This window comes from Mus pahari, chromosome 14 (assembly GCF_900095145.1).
Source record: "Mus pahari chromosome 14, PAHARI_EIJ_v1.1, whole genome shotgun sequence".
In the NCBI taxonomy this organism is placed as follows: Eukaryota; Metazoa; Chordata; class Mammalia; order Rodentia; family Muridae; genus Mus; species Mus pahari.
The window spans coordinates 77,236,107-77,254,727 of record NC_034603.1 but is presented as its reverse complement, the minus strand read 5'-3'; the positions used below and the strand labels follow the sequence as shown (position 1 = coordinate 77,254,727).

Below are 18,621 nucleotides of genomic sequence, written 5' to 3'. Positions count from 1 at the left end.
GAGAGAGAGAGAGAGAGAGAGAGAGAGAGAGAGAGAGAAAAGAGCTTGGACAAAGGGAAGGCAAGGGGGATTTGGTGTGATTATAAGCTCAAAAATTTTAAAATGATTTAAAAAAAGAAAGCTTGCTGGGATAATTCAAGGTAGGTGGTTCCCTGGGAGACCTCTGTCTGACTCATATAGAATTTATGTTTTCATGGTTTTTGAGCAGTTGGAATTGGGGGCTGTGGTGAAGTCCACTATTTGCTGTTCTTGGGGTGGAAACAACCTATGGTTGATGCTTATGGTTTCTTTTGTCCACAAAGCTCATTGTGATGGACTGTATGAAGATGCCAACTGTCTGATAGCCATATTCTGGACGGAAGGATTTGTGGCTCTTCAAGCTGCCATCAATGCTGCCATCATAGAAGTGAGTGCAAAATGTTGCATGCACTCTGATACACATGACAAACCACCAAAGGCACAAAAGATACGAGGGAGAAGATACACATAGCTAGCCCTCTTCGTTCATCAATTCATTCATTCAAGGGGGGGGGGGAAGCTGCTGTATGTTATACAACAAAGACAGAGATTAGAGAGAGCGTGCCTCTTGCATGCTATCAGCCTTGTCAGGAAGCCATGTATGTAAAAAAAAAAATCATCAAAGCAGATGCTGTCTACAACAGGGGCTGTCTTAGTGTCCTGTTGCTGGAAAGAGACAGCATAACCAAATCAACTCTTATGTTAAAGAAGCATTTCCCTGGAGGCTTGCTCACAGTTTCAGAGGGTTAGTCCATGGTCATGATGGCTGTCCGTTGTCATACAGGCTTGGTGCTGGAGCAGTAGGTTTGAGCATGCCATTATGATCCACAGGCAACACACAGAGACCATGTGACTGAACCTGGAATGGGCTTCTGAAAACTCAAAGCATACTGCAGTGACTCACCTCCCCTAACAAGGCCACTCTGACACCAGCAAGGCCACACCTCCTAATCCTTCCCAAATAGTCCTACAAATCCCTTTGCCTTTGCCACCCATTATGATAACTACTACACTTACCTTGCCTTGGGTAATTCAGTGCTGCTCTCTTATCCCTGCTTCTTGGGGGTAGGGGGCAATTAAACCCATAAAATCTAATTCATTCCACAAAGCATCGGTGTCTTCAACCCTACTAACTGGGGGGACCAAGCCTTCAAACATACGAGTGGATGGGATCCATTCTCACTCAAACCATATCCCAGAATAATAGCTAAACTTGAGACTTAAGGTAAGAGATGTATTGAATGTACAAGTTTAGAAAAGGTATTTCAAACTGCTCTGTAGTGATGTCGGCTGGGGGGTTGCAGACAGGAGGGGAAATCTGATTGTTGTCCGGTAAACTCAGAGTGCCTGAGCAGGATCCCAGTGGCTCAGTGGCAGGGCGTGAATATGGAATTTCCCTCTAGCAGATGATTGTGGCAGGCCAGGAAGGGATTCCCTGGAAACGAATGGTTTAAAACAGAATGTGTCATTCGTGATCTCGCAAGTTTTATTAACAGATATCACTATGTTTTCAGATCACAACAAACCATTCAGTGATGGAGGAACTGCTATCAGTTTCGGGGAAATTCATAAAGATCCATCCTTTCGTCAGTCAAAAAGGAATTCTGACTGATTTCTTCATTTTCATCTGCATCGTTTCCTTCTCCCCAATCATCTATTATCTGTCAATCAATGTTGCAAGAGAAAGGAAAAAGATGAAGAGCTTGATGATGATGATGGGCCTTCGAGATCCAGCATTCTGGTGAGTCAAATGCAGGACCTACAACTAAACGGGGTCCCCTGAGAAAGTGGGCATTTTGGCCTATGTTTGTTAGAACCAATAGCTACCGAGCTTTTTGCATTATCCTTCTGCATTGAATAAATAGACCTTGGTGTAATGTTTGCCACGCTGATGTCGGGTGTCTTTTCTGTGCTTTTCTGCTTGAAGTGAAGAATCTAGGATTTAAGATTGCTGGGTAGTCATGAAGCAAGGATTATTGGGTGGCTATGCACTCTGGTGATAGTGTCAGACAGTGTTGCAGACAGTCACAGGTGTCATTACTACAGGAGCAAGATCACTGGGACGAAAGACAACAAGCATCAGGAGGTTCTTCAGGACTGCAGAAGGGGATGGAGATGGGCAAGTCTGAGGGAATGGGTTGGCAGAATGGGATTGTGGGCATGGCATAGGCAGTTTGATCTTTATATACGGAGTCATTTCAAGAATAGACAAGCATCTAGGAAGGGCAGAGGCATTGAGGTGGCATTTGTAGAGACGGAAGTAAAATGGATACAAAGCCAACTATGTTGGAACAAATCAGAAAGAGTTCCTGCTAGTACTGCGACCCTAAAATTTTGTGTATTTGTATGACAGACCCCCTTCTATTATGATGATTACATTTTGACTGACTTATTGAATTAGTATTGGTAGAAAGCTGTAGAATCTAAAGATACCAGAGCCAAATGTCGGGACCAGGAATCATAACTATTTAACATCTACATTTGACAGATTCTCCATCAGTAAGACAAGAAAATGTTAAAATGGAATTTCTGCTTAGTCTTAGAGTGGGACTCTTATGATTTAACATTTGCTGTGTTCTTAAAACATTCCCTTACACATAGCAACTGGTCTGTGCCTGAGAACTGTTTTCTTGGTTTTGCAGCTATGTCTTAAACTTGTCTTTAATTATTGTTATTTTATGATGCATCTCATAGAATATTTAAAACAAAGAAATTGAGGAGAAAAGGCACACTGATAATTTTGAGATAAGAGAAATGGAATTATGGAACTTGGAAGAATGTTTAGTGGGAAAAAGAATTATTTGTAGTCCCAAGTAAATTCAGCCTAGAACTTATATCTTATAGTTACGTATCCTAAAACATGCAGCACCTGAAGAATGGCAACATGAATGAATGGATGGATGGATGAATGAATGAAGTACTAAAAGATGAAAGTATGCATGAACAAATGGATGAATGTTCAAATTATTTAAAAAATCGATCATATATCCTCCTCGTCTGCCATGTTTCAAAGACTAAAAGAGAATTTTATTTCCACACCAGGCTATCCTGGGGTCTGCTCTATGCTGGCTTTGTCTTCATCATGGCTCTATCCCTGGCACTTGTTATCAAATCTGTCCAGTTTTTTATTCTCACCAGCTTCATGATGGTCTTTAGCCTCTTCCTTCTTTATGGATTGTCTATGGTGAGTTGATTTAAAATTCCCCTTGCCCATCTCTTACCCTAAGAATTAAGCATCTTCTCAAAGAGGTGATTATTTTACATATAGTGGGTTTTCTATCTTCTGTTTGCACACAAAACTCCATAGACAAGTGTACTTTTGTGTACTGTGTAACACAGTGTGCAAAACGTATTTTGTGTATTTGTATGTTAGATCCCTTCTATCATTACCATTATTATTATTATTCATTATTATTACTACCATATCATGTGAGATAAATGTAAGCTGCCTGGGTCTGTTCTCACTCTAGATCGCTTTGGCCTTCCTAATGAGCGTCTTGGTGAGGAAGACTGTCCTCACTGGGCTGTCTGTGTTCCTTCTCACCATCTTCTGGGGAAGTCTAGGCTTCACAGCCCTGTACCGATACCTCCCTGCACCTTTGGAATGGACGCTCAGTCTTTTTAGCCCTTTCGCCTTCACGTTAGGAATGGCCCAGGTGAGGACCTGTTAGCTATTGGTGACATCCTTCTTCTCTGCAATCATTTTTCACATGCAAAACCGTAAGATTTAAAGCATAAGCAGTCTGATTTTTAACAAAAGCGACCTTTTAAAAGCTTTCATGGGATTGGATGCAGTGAAGTAAGCCATTTAGAAAGTGTGGGGGAGGGGAGTAAGAAAGCATGGATGCTGGAGGGATGGCTCAGTGGGTAAGAGCACTCTTTCAGAGGACCAGAGTTTGGTTCAAAACTGCCTGCCAGGGCACCAGGCATATACACCACAAACACAAACTTGGAGTTAAAACACTCATACAGAAGAAATGAAAGTAACTATATATATATAAATATATAAATTCTAAGTTTGAGCACAAATGCCAACTTTGAGCGTCTCCTCACTTTTGCCTAATGCTCCAATTTCATATCATGGCACTTACTACTATAGTTGCCCACGTGTCTATACTACAAAGAGGTTTAGGAACTATAATATACATCTCTTCTATGTTCACAGAGCGAAGTAGACAATGACTATTTTATTACTGTTAATGTTAACTTTTATCCTAAATCTATTTTCTCTTCATTTTTAAAAACTTTCAGCTCTTACGTGCGGACTATGATTTACATTCTAATGCACCCCCTGATTCAGCCGGTGGCTCAAGTCTGATTATAACAACCAATTTCATGCTGGTATTTGATGCGTTTTTGTATCTGGCCCTGATGATGTACTTTGTAAAAGTTCTGCCAAGTGAGTACAGATGTGATCAAGATGGACTACCCTTGTAATAATTGCATTCCCCAACCAGATTTCCCAAGGCATGTATTATTCATACTTCCGGCATCAACATGAAGGAGATTGGTCAACTCATTACCATTGGCCAAATCAGTTCTTCCATTTTCTTTGCCCTTGGTTGTTCAGACTTGAAACCTATTTTGCATATTGAATCACTGGCCTGTGTTTCACATCCTGTAAGTTATGGCTTGTTTTTTTAATTGATGTTCATTTGTTTATTAACTCATTGTGCTGGGGACCAAATCAGGGCTTCACACATGCTAAGCAAATACTAGACCACTGGCTTCAGCCCTTGTCTTACGCCTTCGTAAGAATTGCTTTAGAAAGCCCATTCTTAAGTGGGTCTGCTGATGGTGGATATTTATAGCTACTTTTGTGTGACTAGCTAGCTTAGCAATTCTGCATCCTAGCTGGACATCGGAATCATGCAGGGAAATGTACAGAAGGAAGAAGGACAGCTGATGCCGGAGAGAAGTCAATGCAATTTCTCAGTGAAGCAATTGGACACCTGTAGTTTTAACAATCTTCTCAGAGTATCACAACGCAAAAATATTATTACCATCAGGGCCAAGTGGTTCGTGCTTGTAATCCCAGATTTTCAGAATGGAGGGTAGCCTGAATCACAGAGTGAGCTCAAAGCCCCCTGAAATTTAGTAAGATCCTATCTTAAAAGAAAAAGTCAAAGGATGCCCGAAGCTTGGTAGAGCTCAGTGGAATTGCTGTGTACATGCTGGAGAAGTTATACTAAGTATACCTCATGCTCTCAGAAGGCTCCTGGTTTGTTTTTTCTTTTCCTCAGTATTTTTTCTAGATATTGCTCACATGTTCAGTTTTCCCTGCTTTAAAACCACCTGTATTTTATGAACATAACAAAAATTGTTCTTTAATCCCAAGTCATCTAATTCTTTGGCTTTTGCCTACCACTCTTTCACAAAACTTAAATATAAGACTAGAAATGACTTCGTTCACATTTTTTAAAGTCAGTAAAAAATTAATAACAGAAGTAAAAAGCTAATCCTGTGAAATGCAGAAATCCCATAGCAGTCAGGGTAGGAAACAGGTACTGGCTGAAAACCTCAAACTTCCCGTTCCACAGAGAGCTCAGTGCTTATCGTGTGAATGAAGCACAGCCCATGTGAGGAGTGTACTTGAGCTCTAAAATTCCCCATTCTTACAGCGAAGGTCAGTTGCAGCATATTAGAGACCCATGTCCTCTCCTTCAAAGAATGTCCAAAAGTGGGAAAGGGAAGCAATGATAACATTCAATGGGTTAATTTCCACCGAGATGCTTGTGGTGAACCGATAATCAAACGAGTCCCCAAACCTCCTCCTTACTACAAACGTACCCTTGGTTTCCCTTAAGTCTTATTACATCTGCTTTCCAAGTATCTCATCTAGCCAGCCACTGCTTCTTGAGGTCTTCTTCCTATGCATAATATGACACTCAGACTTAAAACAGAATCCAGAAGGCCTAGCGGATCTTACCTTTTTAATCCCCGAATTAAGACTACTTCAAGCATAACTGTCAGATTTATGAAATTCCTCCTTTTAGAAATACTTGCCCTGAACTTCTACTTATTACAATGGAGAGATCTTGGTAGGATTTTTTCCCTGATAAAGCTACAGAGTTGCTTCATGTGGCCCATGTACGTGTTCAGGCTTGGCAGCAAAGGGTGGCACGGATGGAGGTGGGGACAGGGATGGGATAATTGATGACTGACTCAATATTCACTCATCTCTTGGGTCTCTAGATGAATACGGACATCAGCACTCTCCCCTGTTTTTCCTGAAATCCTCGTTTTGGCTACGAACACGAAAGCCTGCTCATGTGATTCTTGAAGATGGGATAGAGCCCGTTCCTTCATCAGATGACTCGTTTGAGCCAGTGTCCCCAGAGTTCCACGGGAAAGAATCCATCAGGTAACAAGGAAGAGAACAGAGACACCGCTAAGGCAGAGGAAGTTCAAATTTTAGCATTGAAAGCAAGCAAGCCACTCTTTGGGGGCTCTAGAAAGTCGGGAGGGTCTCCTCCCAGCTATCTACACTAACTCACACTGGAAGGATAAAGAAAAACTTTATCCTTCAACAGATCCTTTCTGTCTCTGTCTGTCTGTCTGTCGCCCACCTTTTCTCCCTCCCTCCCTCTCTCCCTCCTCTCAAAACTAGAAGTCAAATCTCTAGTTTTGCACATGCTAGACACCACTATATCACTGAGATACATCCTCCACTCATTTTTAACTTTTTAATTCTTGAGACAGAGCTTCACTAAGCTGTCCAACCTAGCCTTGATTTTACTCTGTAGCCCAGGCAGGCTTTCAGCTTGCAACCTGACAGCTTCCACCTCCAAGATAGCTGGGGTAAGAGGTTTGCCTCACCAGCTTCAGCTCTAGTTAGCACATACACACACACACACACACACACACACACACACACACACACACACACAAAGTAGGGAGGAAGGAAAAGGAGAAGCTGCAGAGACAGCAGACACAAGAGGCACACAGGAAAATGTGTCCCTCAGAGTGTGACAGCACATTGTCTACTTCCCAATAAGAAAACAGGAAGAAGTCCTCAGGCTGCCAATGTCAGCTCTTCACCTCCCCCCCCCCCCCAGTGACATCTCCCACCAGCCATTTGCTCTCTCATCCCTTAAGCCTCTGAGCTCCCAAAGCTCACTGCATTCCTTTCTCACCAGTACCTTGTGCTGCTATTTGTCCTAGATCCTAAGTAAGCTTAGCTAAGAAAAACGTCCCCACAAAATTCGTTTCCTTACTTTCTTTTCTCTTATATCTCTTCAATACCTCTTGCCAAGTGTGAGGACTGTGAACTGGCCTCATGATGTGCTCAAAATAGAAATAGGGAAACAATTTGTTCAATGTGAATGAACTCTGTTTGATTGATAGTAGATGAGAAGATAAGAAATATAAATCTGATTAGGCTTGCGAATTCCACTCCCCATGGATAATAAAGGGAAGTGCAATTCCAGATCTAGAATATCACTCGGTGTATAAACTTCATCCTGGCCACGAACACCATGGTCTCACCAGCATCTTCTATTCTTGTTGAGTATTTACTGTGAACCAAACATTGCGCACAGAATGAAGAGCTCTATTTCCCAACCCCAGCACAGCCAAAAGTGCTCTGAAATGTCAGCTGGGGAAACCAAAGCTTACCTGAACAAGCAGAAAGTAAGCTGTACAAATGGGATGAGCTCAGGTGGGCATGAGAGGGAAACCCATGTCTCCAGCTCATGAGCCATTGCTTCTCCACCTTACTGAACCTCTAAACGTGTCTTTGGAGCTCTTCAGCCAAGATAACTACATAGGTCTCCAGCCTTCTTCGGGAGTGCCTGGTGGTTCTTTCATTGCTGTACGCCCGTGTCATCTCTCCTTCTAGGTCCTTGCTTTGCACTACAGAGATGCTCTTGTTTTTATCCACTAACGTCACCTCCCATCCCAATACATGGTATGTGGCTATCTGCAGTGGAATATATGCACAGAGTTTACTACTCCCCCGGAGATGCTAGTGGCCTAGAAGGCAGTAGAGATTTGCCACATAGCCAAAGATGCCTAAGAGTGATGTGCCAACTCTTCCTGAACCCCCAAAATAAGATCCATCCATCCCATGAACCAAACCAGAAGTGCTAACTGAAGAAGCTGCTTGCCTAAACATGCCTTTTCTCTTTTGCAGAATTAGAAATATTTCAAAAGAATACACAGGAAAGTCCAATAAAATAGAAGCCTTGAAAGGTAAACAACAACAACAATAATAATATAGTGAGAGTTTTATATTTAAACATAATTTATTTTACTTTTGATGAGTGGTTCTTGGTGATGTTTTAAATTTAAAATGTTATTTAATTTACATGATAAACTTTGTCTTTCAGTACTTTAGTTCTATTTTATAAAACTGTTATAAAAGTTAGAATAAATCTGTTGAAATACAATGTATTTAAAACCTATACTGTGTCATACTGTGTTAGCCTATGTAGATTTGGGGTCTTGCATCTACAAGGTCACAGTTTTCTCTTGTACTTCAAAGTACTATGTGTTTTCTTTTTTAAATAAATAAATAATTGAAATTTTAAAAGAGATGCTTACCTTAAAGGACTAACAGCCATGTAGTATTTTATTATTAATCTACTCTTCCATTCGATGTTAACAAATACTTTGCATTCACAGGGCAACGTCAACAAACCTATGGCTGTAACACTTTTCAGTCATTTAAAATACCAAATTGCATTTTCACAAAGAATATTTTGAAAAAACTATTTATTCAAGGAGATAAAAACAATCCAATGGACTCCATAGTTGAATTGGGTCATTTTAGTTATTTTCTTGCTCCTGCTTCCTTTTTTTTATATCATCCATCTGTCCTTCTGTTTTCCCTTCCAGACCTGACATTGGACATATATGAAGGCCAAATCACAGCAGTACTTGGTCACAGTGGAGCTGGAAAATCGACACTGTTAAATATTCTTAGTGGATTATCTGTCCCTTCCAAAGGTAAGGATTCAGGTTGGTAAATAAATCAGCCACCAATATAGAACCCTTCTGCTTACTAACAAGCAAAAATAACAATGGAAATGAAGCTCCAATGGAAATGAAGCTCATTTATAGTACTAGTCTACAAAAGTATGTACTATTATTATATATGGAGGTTCTGTATTTTATGACAATCACTCTCTTGGTCCTTAATTATCATGTGACATTCCAACTTGTATGTGTTAGCTTCTGTTGCATGACAAACACTCCCAAACTTAATGGCGTAAATAGAAATGTTTCATCACTTCTGAGGTTTCTGTGGTTGCTCCGTGCAAAACTGAGTTAGGTGGTTGAATATGGCCTTACCCACATGTTTAGGACTTTGGCTAGGACAAAGGGACTTTCATTCCCAAAGGGACTTTCCACACCTAAGTGGCTAGCCTGACATTCTTCACCCGTCAGCTTCATGAAATGAGCAGAAAGAAACATCATCATAGATGGGATTCTTCCTCAGCCTTGGCTCCTACCACCCTTGCCATGGTCTCAGCCGATGCACAGCCAAGCCAGAATGGGGGAGGGGGGTGTTCATATCTATACCACATCTTCACAGGGAAACTGTGGGTGGAAGCTTTTTGTTTTCAGAGTACCTTACAACAAAAATAGAAGTTGATCGGTTGAGATGTCTCAACTGATAAAGCCCTTGCTCTGTAAGCATGCGGACCTAAGTTTGATCCCCAGCACCCGCATAAAACAGTGAGGCCTCTGAGCCTGGAGCTGTGGCTTAGCTGGTAGGAGAACTTGCTTTGGCAGCAGACCTGGGTTCAGTTCCCATCACTCACATGGGAGCTTACAAGCATCTGTAACTCTAGTGCCAGGGGATCTGACACGCTGTTCTAGTGTGTAACTGGCTCACACGGGGTGTGTGTATATAAACAGGCAAACATACATGTAAAAATAAAATCAAGTCTTTACGACAAAAGAAAAGGTCAGGAGAGCCCAATAGCCCTACCTTTAATTCCAACACTGGGCAGGCAAAGACAGGAAGATCCCTGGGGCTCCCTGGCCAGTCAGACTAGACAAATCCATGAGCTTCAGATTCCATGAGAGTTTTGTGAAGAATAACCTCTGTCCTCTCCACACATAAGCACATGCATTCATACATATACATGTCTTTACTCATATCAACACATACACTCACCAAATAAATAAATAATAAACCTTGAAAATAAAGCCATATACCTAAAATCAAATGAATAAATGGAGAGTTTTTGATTATAAATATTTTCATTGGCTCACTGTCCCCATATTAACACTTGATTATTTATGACAGGTTCTGTCACCATCTATAATAATAAATTATCAGAAATGGCCGACCTTGAAAACATCTTGAGGATTTCTGGAGTTTGTCCACAATCCAATGTTCAATTTGACTTCCTTACTGTGAGAGAAAACCTCAGACTTTTTGCCAAAATAAGAGGAATTCCACCCCAAGATGTGGAGAAAGAGGTACATATGTATGTGTAGGACCACGTTTTTGGTCTACGTGTGAATGTTAAGACCCATTTGTGTCTAGATGCATCTTCTTTCCATTTCTTGGTGTAAATTGGTATGTAGTGTTAGATAAGGAAATCCAATTTACAAAAGGATATTTAAACATAATGTATAAGGTACATTTGCTTAACATTGAATGCAAAAGATCATTTATTCCTTGAAGCAACCCTTCAAGACAAATGTCATTGTTCTCTCTATCTTACACATAAAGAGACTCAGACTCAGGAAAGCAAGTGCCTTGAACAGGCTTATGATGTAGGTAAACATGAGTTGTCGGTCAAACCCAGAACTTCTGACCCCAGAGTCTATGTTTTTGCCCATCCCAGAAAACAGCTTTGTACTTATGAAGAAGGAAAAAAAAAACACAGAGATAATATTTTGTGTATGTTCTAACTCTTGTATTTTTTTCAGGTGCAAAGGGTTTTGCTGGAATTGGAAATGAAAAATATCCAAGATATCCTTGCTCAAAACCTAAGTGGGGGACAGAAGAGAAAGCTAACTTTTGGAATCGCCATTTTAGGAGATTCTCAGGTAAGCCAGTCTGGAGTTTCTAGGTAATTTTCAGTAAGAATTCAAAACTTTGCTTTGCAAAGGACCTGTGTTGTAAAAATACTTAGAATATGCGGCATAAGAGCAAACATTACTCAATATCCCTTTAAACCTAGATAGTAAGGAGACTACGCTGCTTCTGGGAGAGCTTTTCTCTTTAGAGGAAAACTCTGCCACTTCCTTCCTCTAGATTTTCCTACTGGATGAGCCCACTGCTGGGCTGGATCCCTTTTCAAGGCACCGGGTGTGGAATCTCCTGAAGGAGCGCAAAGCAGACCGTGTGGTCCTCTTCAGCACGCAGTTCATGGATGAGGCTGACATTCTGGCTGGTAATGGCTGGCTCCTTTAAGCATCATGATGAGGCTATTCAGGGACCTGAGAACCAAAGATCGGGTTCTGTGGAGCTATATTTTAGCCTCCTGATCTAAACATGTGGTGACGATGTGAATTTAGCACAAACATTTTTTATTAGATATTTTCTTTATTTTCATTTCAAATGTTATCCCCTTTCCTAGTTTCCCCTCTGAAAATTCCCTATCCCCTTCTCCCTCCCCCTACTCACTAATCCACCCGCTCCTGCTTCCTGGCCCTGGCATTCCCCTACAATGGGGCATAGAACCTTCACAGGACCAAGGGCCTCTCCTCCCATTAACGACTGACTAGGCCATCCTCTGCTACACATGCAGCTAGAATCAAGAGTTCCACCATGTGTTTTCTTTGGTTGGTGGTTTAGTTCCCAGGGAGATCTGGGGATACTGGCTAGTTCATATTGTTGTTCCTCCTATGGGGCTGCAAACCCCTTCAGCTCCTTGGGTACTCTCTCTAGCTACTTCTTTGGGGACCCTGTGCTTAATCCAATGGTTGGCTGCGAGGATCCACTTCCCTATTTGTCAGGCACTAGCATAGCCTCTCAAAAGACAGCTATATTGGGCTCCTGTCAGCAAGCTCTTGTTGGCATCCACCATAGTGTCTGGTTTTGGTGGTGGTTTATGGGACGGATCCCCAGGTGAGTCAGTCTCTGGATGGTCATGCCTTCAGTCTCTGCTCCGAACTTTGACTCTGTAACTCCTTCCATGGGTATTTTGTTCCCCCTTCTAAGAAGGATCACAGTATCTACACTTTAGTCTTCCTTCTTCTTGAGTTTCATGTGTTTCGGGAATTATATCTTGGATATTCTGAGCTTCTGGGCTAATATCCACTTTTCAGTGAGAGCATATCATGTGTGTTCTTTTGTAGCACAAACATATTAACATCAATTATTTTACTGGGTCGTGTATGTGTGTGCATGTATGGGTATCTGTGTGTTCATGCGCATGTAGGTACAGATTTGTATGTGCATGTGCTGTCCAGAGGAAACTCTGGGCATTGTTCCTCAAGAGCTCTTTACCTTGTTTTGTGAAACAGAATCTCTCTGTAGGTTAGACTGGATGGTAATAAGTCTCAGGGATCTGTCTGCCTCTACCTCCAATTGAAAATTGCCAAACTCAGCTTTTTAAATGGATTCTGAGGTCCACAGGTCCTGAACTTGTACAGCAAGCACTTTAGTGACTGGCCTAGCTCTCCAGCTCCATTTCAGCATATCTTGTAAATGTGTCATTAAATGTTGTGTAGTGGCACGAACTGCCAAGAAACTCACTGTAAATAAAGGAAGTCTACATTCTAAAAGCTTAATTCTTTTGCTCATATTTGAATTAAATCAACTTGGAGTGCTCACTCACAGTTCAAAGGGCTCTGTGTCTTCTGTCCTTCTTCCTCTTCAGATAGGAAAGTATTCATCTCCAAAGGGAAGCTGAAGTGTGCAGGCTCGTCCTTGTTTCTGAAGAAGAAATGGGGAGTTGGTTATCACTTAAGGTAAGAACAAGGGTCACAGAGTCCTTAGAACTGAACCTATTCTTAAAAGTCCTCCTGCCTCTCAACCCTGTGAGGTTGGGGACTGAATCTCCAGCACATGAACTCTGAGAAGCATTATTACTATAACAATGGGTTAATAAGCTATGGAGTCAGGAGCTGAGCTGGCTCATTGTAACCTCAAAACTATTGTCCAAATCTAAACCTGTCACAACACATTCTGATATTCATGTTTCTTAAGATTTGAATTTTGTATTAATTGGTTAGTGTTTCTGAGTTATGCATCTATTCTTAAGAAAGAAAATGAACATAAATGCAGTGAGACAAACAATAACAACAAGAAAACATCTTCAAGACAGGGTTTCTCTGTGTAGCCCTGGCTGTCCTGGAACTCAAACTGTAGACCAGGCTGGCCTCGAACTCAGAAATTCGCCTGCCTCTGCCTCCCGAGTGCTGGGATTAAAGGCGTGCACCACCACGCCCAGCTACAAGAAAACGTCTTAATGGTTCCATTCTGCTCGCTGAACTAAGTAGCCAGATGGCATGGGGGTGGTTTTCCTATGGTAGCTTCTGTGCCCTGAAGGCTCCCTTATCCAACAATCCCTAGTTAATATGAAAAGGTCATTGCTTTCATTCAGGTCCCGCCATGACCTACAATTACCACTGTTTGAGTTTATGCCTATGGGTTGCCTACTTTCTTGAACTCATCCCTACTTGCTGACCCTCAGCCATCTGAATAATATCTTGTGAGAACTTGGTTCATCTTCCAATTCTGAGTAATGACCTAATTTTTATTTCCTAAGTCACAGTGTTTAATATCTTAGAAACTAAACTATAAAATTTAGTTTTCTCATTTATAAAGGGACTGCAAGTGAATATTGCAGAAAAATATATGAGATGTTGTCTTGCCATGTGATATGCTAGGCAACATACTATGTTCTCAAATAAATCGTGCTAGTCAGAATCCCCACCCAGATCATGGGACTCTTCAGGGACCTTGGGACTATAATTTGCATAAAAGTTTATTTTCTTCCTTTAAACAAAAGTCAGCACATTTAAACCATTTATTGTTTGTGTATTTAAAAAAATATTTTTGGCAAGGAAATAGCCCTGTTGATTCTCTTGTATGGTGCTGGTAGCTACCATGGGGTTTGTTTGTTTGTTTGTTTGTTTGTTTTTATCTGTTTTTCACCAGTAGAGATGAATAGCTGATGCAGAGGTAAATGGAGTAAACTATCAGACATTTGCAGAATAAATTTATCAACCCCTCCTTCCAAGGATCCTTGAAGAAAAACACTATAATAGATGGCCCTTGTGCAGTGACCATATTATCCAAAACACATTTCTCAAATTCATTTTATCACCAAAGGAATATCAGTAAAGAGGAGAAATGTATTTTTAATTTAGTTTCCTTGGCAGATTTTGATTCTTCTTGAAATTCCAAGCACTCTTGTAAGTTCATACATGGTTTATGAATAAATTAAATTATTTAGTCTTAAATATTTGGTTAAAGAAAATGCCTACCATTGTTAAAGGTTTGCTAAGTGTGGCCACTGCTACTATTCAGTTTGTCACATGACCTGATAATTATAGTAAAAATAATTGTTCTTAGCAATAAGGAAACTTCTCATCTACATTAAAATGTACTTTACAGTCATCAAAAACAAACTTCAGGGCCAGATCACGACAGATATACTATCTACTGTATACTTCCTAAGTTTGATTTTTGTCTATTAGCTTACATTTATACAAATGAGAAATAACTATAGTATTTTGAATGCATATAATGCTTTTTTCCAAGAGTCTTTGGTCTTATTCAATGTTTTGCTATAGATACAACAAGGAAACTAAAACTATGGGCATCATATTATTGATTTTTATCTGCAGCTCAGAATCTTTCATAACACTGCTGTGTCTTACTTGAAGGTTTAATTGTTTACTTCTTGCCCCGTTCCCTCTTTCGGTCATTCCATTATGGCAGGACTATGTAAATTTATTCACTCACTAGATACACTAAGAATTTAATGAATTTACATCGGATGACTAATTCAATAATTGTACTTGTCTGGCATCTATGACTCTCAAAAGCCCTTGGCTCTCTTGAACCAGTATAAAGATCCCATTTAGCCAGCTTCAACTTCATTTGAATATCAAACCCTACACTAGCTATCATGTGTACTTCCGATCTTGGCTATATCCCTGGTATTTCAACTTTGTGTCTGTTGACACTTTGGAGTCTTGAATCACTGCCAGCCTTCCCTCTCCACCATCCCTGAGTTGCCTGGCCAATAATTTTGATTAGCATTTTTTTTCTTCACACATTATTTCCTATGATCTCTTTGTTTGGTTTTTCTTTTCATGTTTACATGCCTTATATCTTCCACTAGATTTTGGTGGACTCTTTGCCCCAAGGAAATTAGTGATTATTTTCATTCTATGATAGATTGTATCATATAGTCTATGTCTTTTTTTAAACATCAGTTTGCAGCTGAAAGAAGCCTGTGCTCCAGAAAACATCACATCACTTGTTAAACAGCACATCCCTGAGGCCAAGCTATCAGCTGAGGGAGAAGGGAAACTTCTCTATACATTACCCTTAGAAACAACTTATAGATTTCCAGGTAATGTACATTAACACAACAAAATAAAACGTAGATATAATATTTACTGTAGTAGCTATGATGATCACTGTATAACTACAATCTAATGAGAGCTTATATTTTCAGATTTTAAAACCTGATTGAAAAAGTAACAAAGTAATATTTTATCCATAGGAGGAGACACTATATTCTAATTATTGAGTTGAAATGCTTGAACATGTTAGAGAGTTCCCTTCAGCTTTTCGTCTTTTGTGGCTAGCACAATATCTTAGCTGTACTCACAGCTCAAAAAAATTAATTCTTTCTCCTTTGCTGGTTACAGCAGAAGTGGTTTGCACTTGTATATGTTCTCTGGAATAGCCACTTCAATTATCTAAGCTCAGTGTTGAGAAATTAAAATTATGTAATTATCTAAATTGTAAAAGTGAAACTAAAATGAAATTCAAATAGAAATGTAAATGAATACAGTGAATTGACTATAAGAGGGTAATATTTGAGCCTATAGCATAAATGTGAAACAAAATGACCCAGAATTTGAAAAATGGAATAATTTGTGTAATATTCATTTCTGTGTCTTTGCCACATATCACCTATAATTCCATACACTTTCATTTCTGAGTCTGAGAAATATGTTCTCAATTCACATGATTGTGCCCATGGTGACTCACTGGCTGTGTGTGCCCTTTAGAGCTTTGCCAGAGTCTTGACAGCTGTCCTGGATTGGGAATTGAAAACTATGGTGTTTCCATGACAACTTTGAATGAGGTGTTCCTGAAGCTAGAAGGAAAAGAAGCAATTGATGAACCAGGTAATTAAAATGCAGCAACAGCAACAGCAAAAAAATAAAAAATAAAAAAATGAAAAAAAAAACATGTAAAGATATTGATCACACTCAGTGTGGTCTGTGCCTCAAAAACACCCATTACGAAGAGAAGATTACAAAATGCAAGGCTCTGTTATTGAGGCTTTGCTTAGACAAGGCTGTGTAAGATGCCCACTCACTCAGTGAAGGATCTCAAGGGAAAGAATCAGTAGATGATGTAAACTCACTTTGTGACTTGGACTTGACGTAATTCGATCTGTTGCAGCAGATGACCAGTCTATGAGATCAGGTTGCTTTCTGCTGCTTCCTGACGCCATTGGTCCTCTCCTACCATGCTCCCAAGGATGAAGGCAGCTACTTTGCACTCTCATCCAGTGCATTCAGAGTTGTTTACCGCTTTGGAAATATAGAGATCAATCTCATTAAATATAAGAGGATATCCTTGGATTATTCTTTTGCATGTGTTCACGTGTGTATTGTATGTACCATGGGTGTGGTGAGTCTGGGTGCATGTGTGCGTGCAAGTAGGTATAGAAATCAGAGAACAGCCTTCCCACTCATTCCGCTGGTGCATTCCAATTTTTTTTTTTTTTTGAGGCAGCTTTACTCATTCATCTGGAATTTCATTCTGTTCTAGGCACGCTAGCCAGCAAGATCAGGGCTAGAACTGTCTCTGTCTCCTATGCCACGTACTGGGACTACAAGCAAGCAACACCATATTCTGTCTTGTTTTGGTCATAATTTCCAGGGATCTGAATCAGTGCTATGTAGATGCACATGGAGGTGTGACCATCCACTGGAGGAGCATGGGCAACACACCAGGAGCTGTACCAAGAATATTGACTCTCACTCCTTCTACCACCATCAACTGTTCATAGCTCCAAAGCCAGGGTTGGAATTTCATCCTCTATCCACACTAGAATTTTGCCAGCTAGACCTTGTGCACATAACCACAGCTACTGTGAGCCGATGTCAAGTCTAGAAGTCCCTTTATATAGTTTCTGTATACAAAAATACCCTTTTTAATTCCTGCTTTTGTTCAACCAAGGGACTCTTTTTTTTTTTCCCTCTCTCTCTCTGGCTCAGTGCAGCAGCCAGTGATGCCGTACAATGTGCGGAGGAGTACAGAAGACAAGAGTGTAGGTAAAATGTGCTTCAACAGTGGTTGCAACAAGGCGTGCCTGAAGTGGGTTTTTAGGAGTTGCCTCCTCTGTGTTTTGCAGAGTTTGACATCGTGGGAGAAGGACAAACAGAGAGATCTGGGGACACAGAAAGGCTTATGGAGATGGAGCAGGCTCTCTCTTCACTTATGGAAACAAAGAAGACAGACGGTATGGCTCTCTGGAGACAGCAAACCTGTGCGATCGCAAAGGTTCGCCTGTTGAAGTTAAAGCATGAAAGGAAAACACTTTTATCTGTGTGAGTATCAGGATGCTTTTGAGCTCTCGTACATAACATTAAAGATAACAAAGGTGGGGCAAGAAGAGAAAACACTCTACTAAGCTAAGTAAGCGCCATTGTAGGGTTGGTCGTTGGTCCTAGAGATTATCTATTAGGAGACTAGATGGTGCAGTTTATAATATTTGTAAGACAATTCTAAAGGGAAAGCGGAGGTGATGGAAAGTTTCCTTGCATATCTCCTCCCTTTCAAGTTCATCACCATGGGATATTGTGGGCTCGTTGCGGGGGATCCTCTCTCCCAGTGCCCACGTATCAGTGTCTCAGACCTGACACTGTGTGCTTATCCAATTAACACTTGCCTAGATGTCATGGCATCTGCTAGCTTCTTTAGTGACAGCAACTTGATAGCCACTCCTACTCTGTACACAACAGGTAGCATCCTTGAATTGGAGACTAATCATCTTCCATTGCTATTATGATGTCTATGATACCTTACCCATCCATAAATGATTTTTCTTTGACAATTATATTTTTATTAGGTTTTCTGATTCATTGATATGTATGTGTGTGAGTGTGTGCGCACACACATGTGCGGGTGCACATACCTAGACGTGCATGTAGAGACCAGAAGAGAATATCAGAAGTGCACCTCTATGACTCTCTGCCTGTTCCTTTGAGGCAGGGTCTCTCTAGACCTGAGGCTCACATTTTGTCATCTAAGCTAGAAGCCAGCGAATCCCAGTCATACTCCTGTACTCATTCCTTTAAGCTGGGGTTACAGATATATGCAGAACACTTGGCTTGGTGTATGGATGCTGAGATGCAAATCCCAGCCCTTGGGGTTACAAAGGACTCTTAACCACTGAGGTATCCCTCCGGCACCAGGATCACTGTGTTTTAAAT

The 18,621-nt window shown here is 40.6% G+C and overlaps 1 protein-coding gene across 3 annotated transcripts in view; it reads left to right on the top strand.

The window, feature by feature from the left end:
- Nucleotides 1-18,621, top strand: part of LOC110331577 (ATP-binding cassette sub-family A member 8-B) — a 58,630-nt gene that overhangs the window by 16,561 nt on the left and 23,448 nt on the right. For all 3 annotated transcript variants that reach the window (XM_029546004.1, XM_021212312.2, XM_029546003.1), the window contains exons 5-19: nucleotides 303-406; nucleotides 1,533-1,759; nucleotides 3,061-3,202; nucleotides 3,489-3,674; nucleotides 4,270-4,417; nucleotides 6,214-6,382; nucleotides 8,153-8,211; nucleotides 8,857-8,967; nucleotides 10,277-10,452; nucleotides 10,909-11,028; nucleotides 11,237-11,375; nucleotides 12,807-12,897; nucleotides 15,376-15,515; nucleotides 16,183-16,302; nucleotides 17,541-17,736. In XM_029546004.1, the coding sequence (XP_029401864.1) occupies nucleotides 303-406; nucleotides 1,533-1,759; nucleotides 3,061-3,202; nucleotides 3,489-3,674; nucleotides 4,270-4,417; nucleotides 6,214-6,382; nucleotides 8,153-8,211; nucleotides 8,857-8,967; nucleotides 10,277-10,452; nucleotides 10,909-11,028; nucleotides 11,237-11,375; nucleotides 12,807-12,897; nucleotides 15,376-15,515; nucleotides 16,183-16,302; nucleotides 17,541-17,736 (2,128 nt within the window). The remainder of the gene's footprint in view (nucleotides 1-302; nucleotides 407-1,532; nucleotides 1,760-3,060; nucleotides 3,203-3,488; nucleotides 3,675-4,269; nucleotides 4,418-6,213; nucleotides 6,383-8,152; nucleotides 8,212-8,856; nucleotides 8,968-10,276; nucleotides 10,453-10,908; nucleotides 11,029-11,236; nucleotides 11,376-12,806; nucleotides 12,898-15,375; nucleotides 15,516-16,182; nucleotides 16,303-17,540; nucleotides 17,737-18,621) is intronic.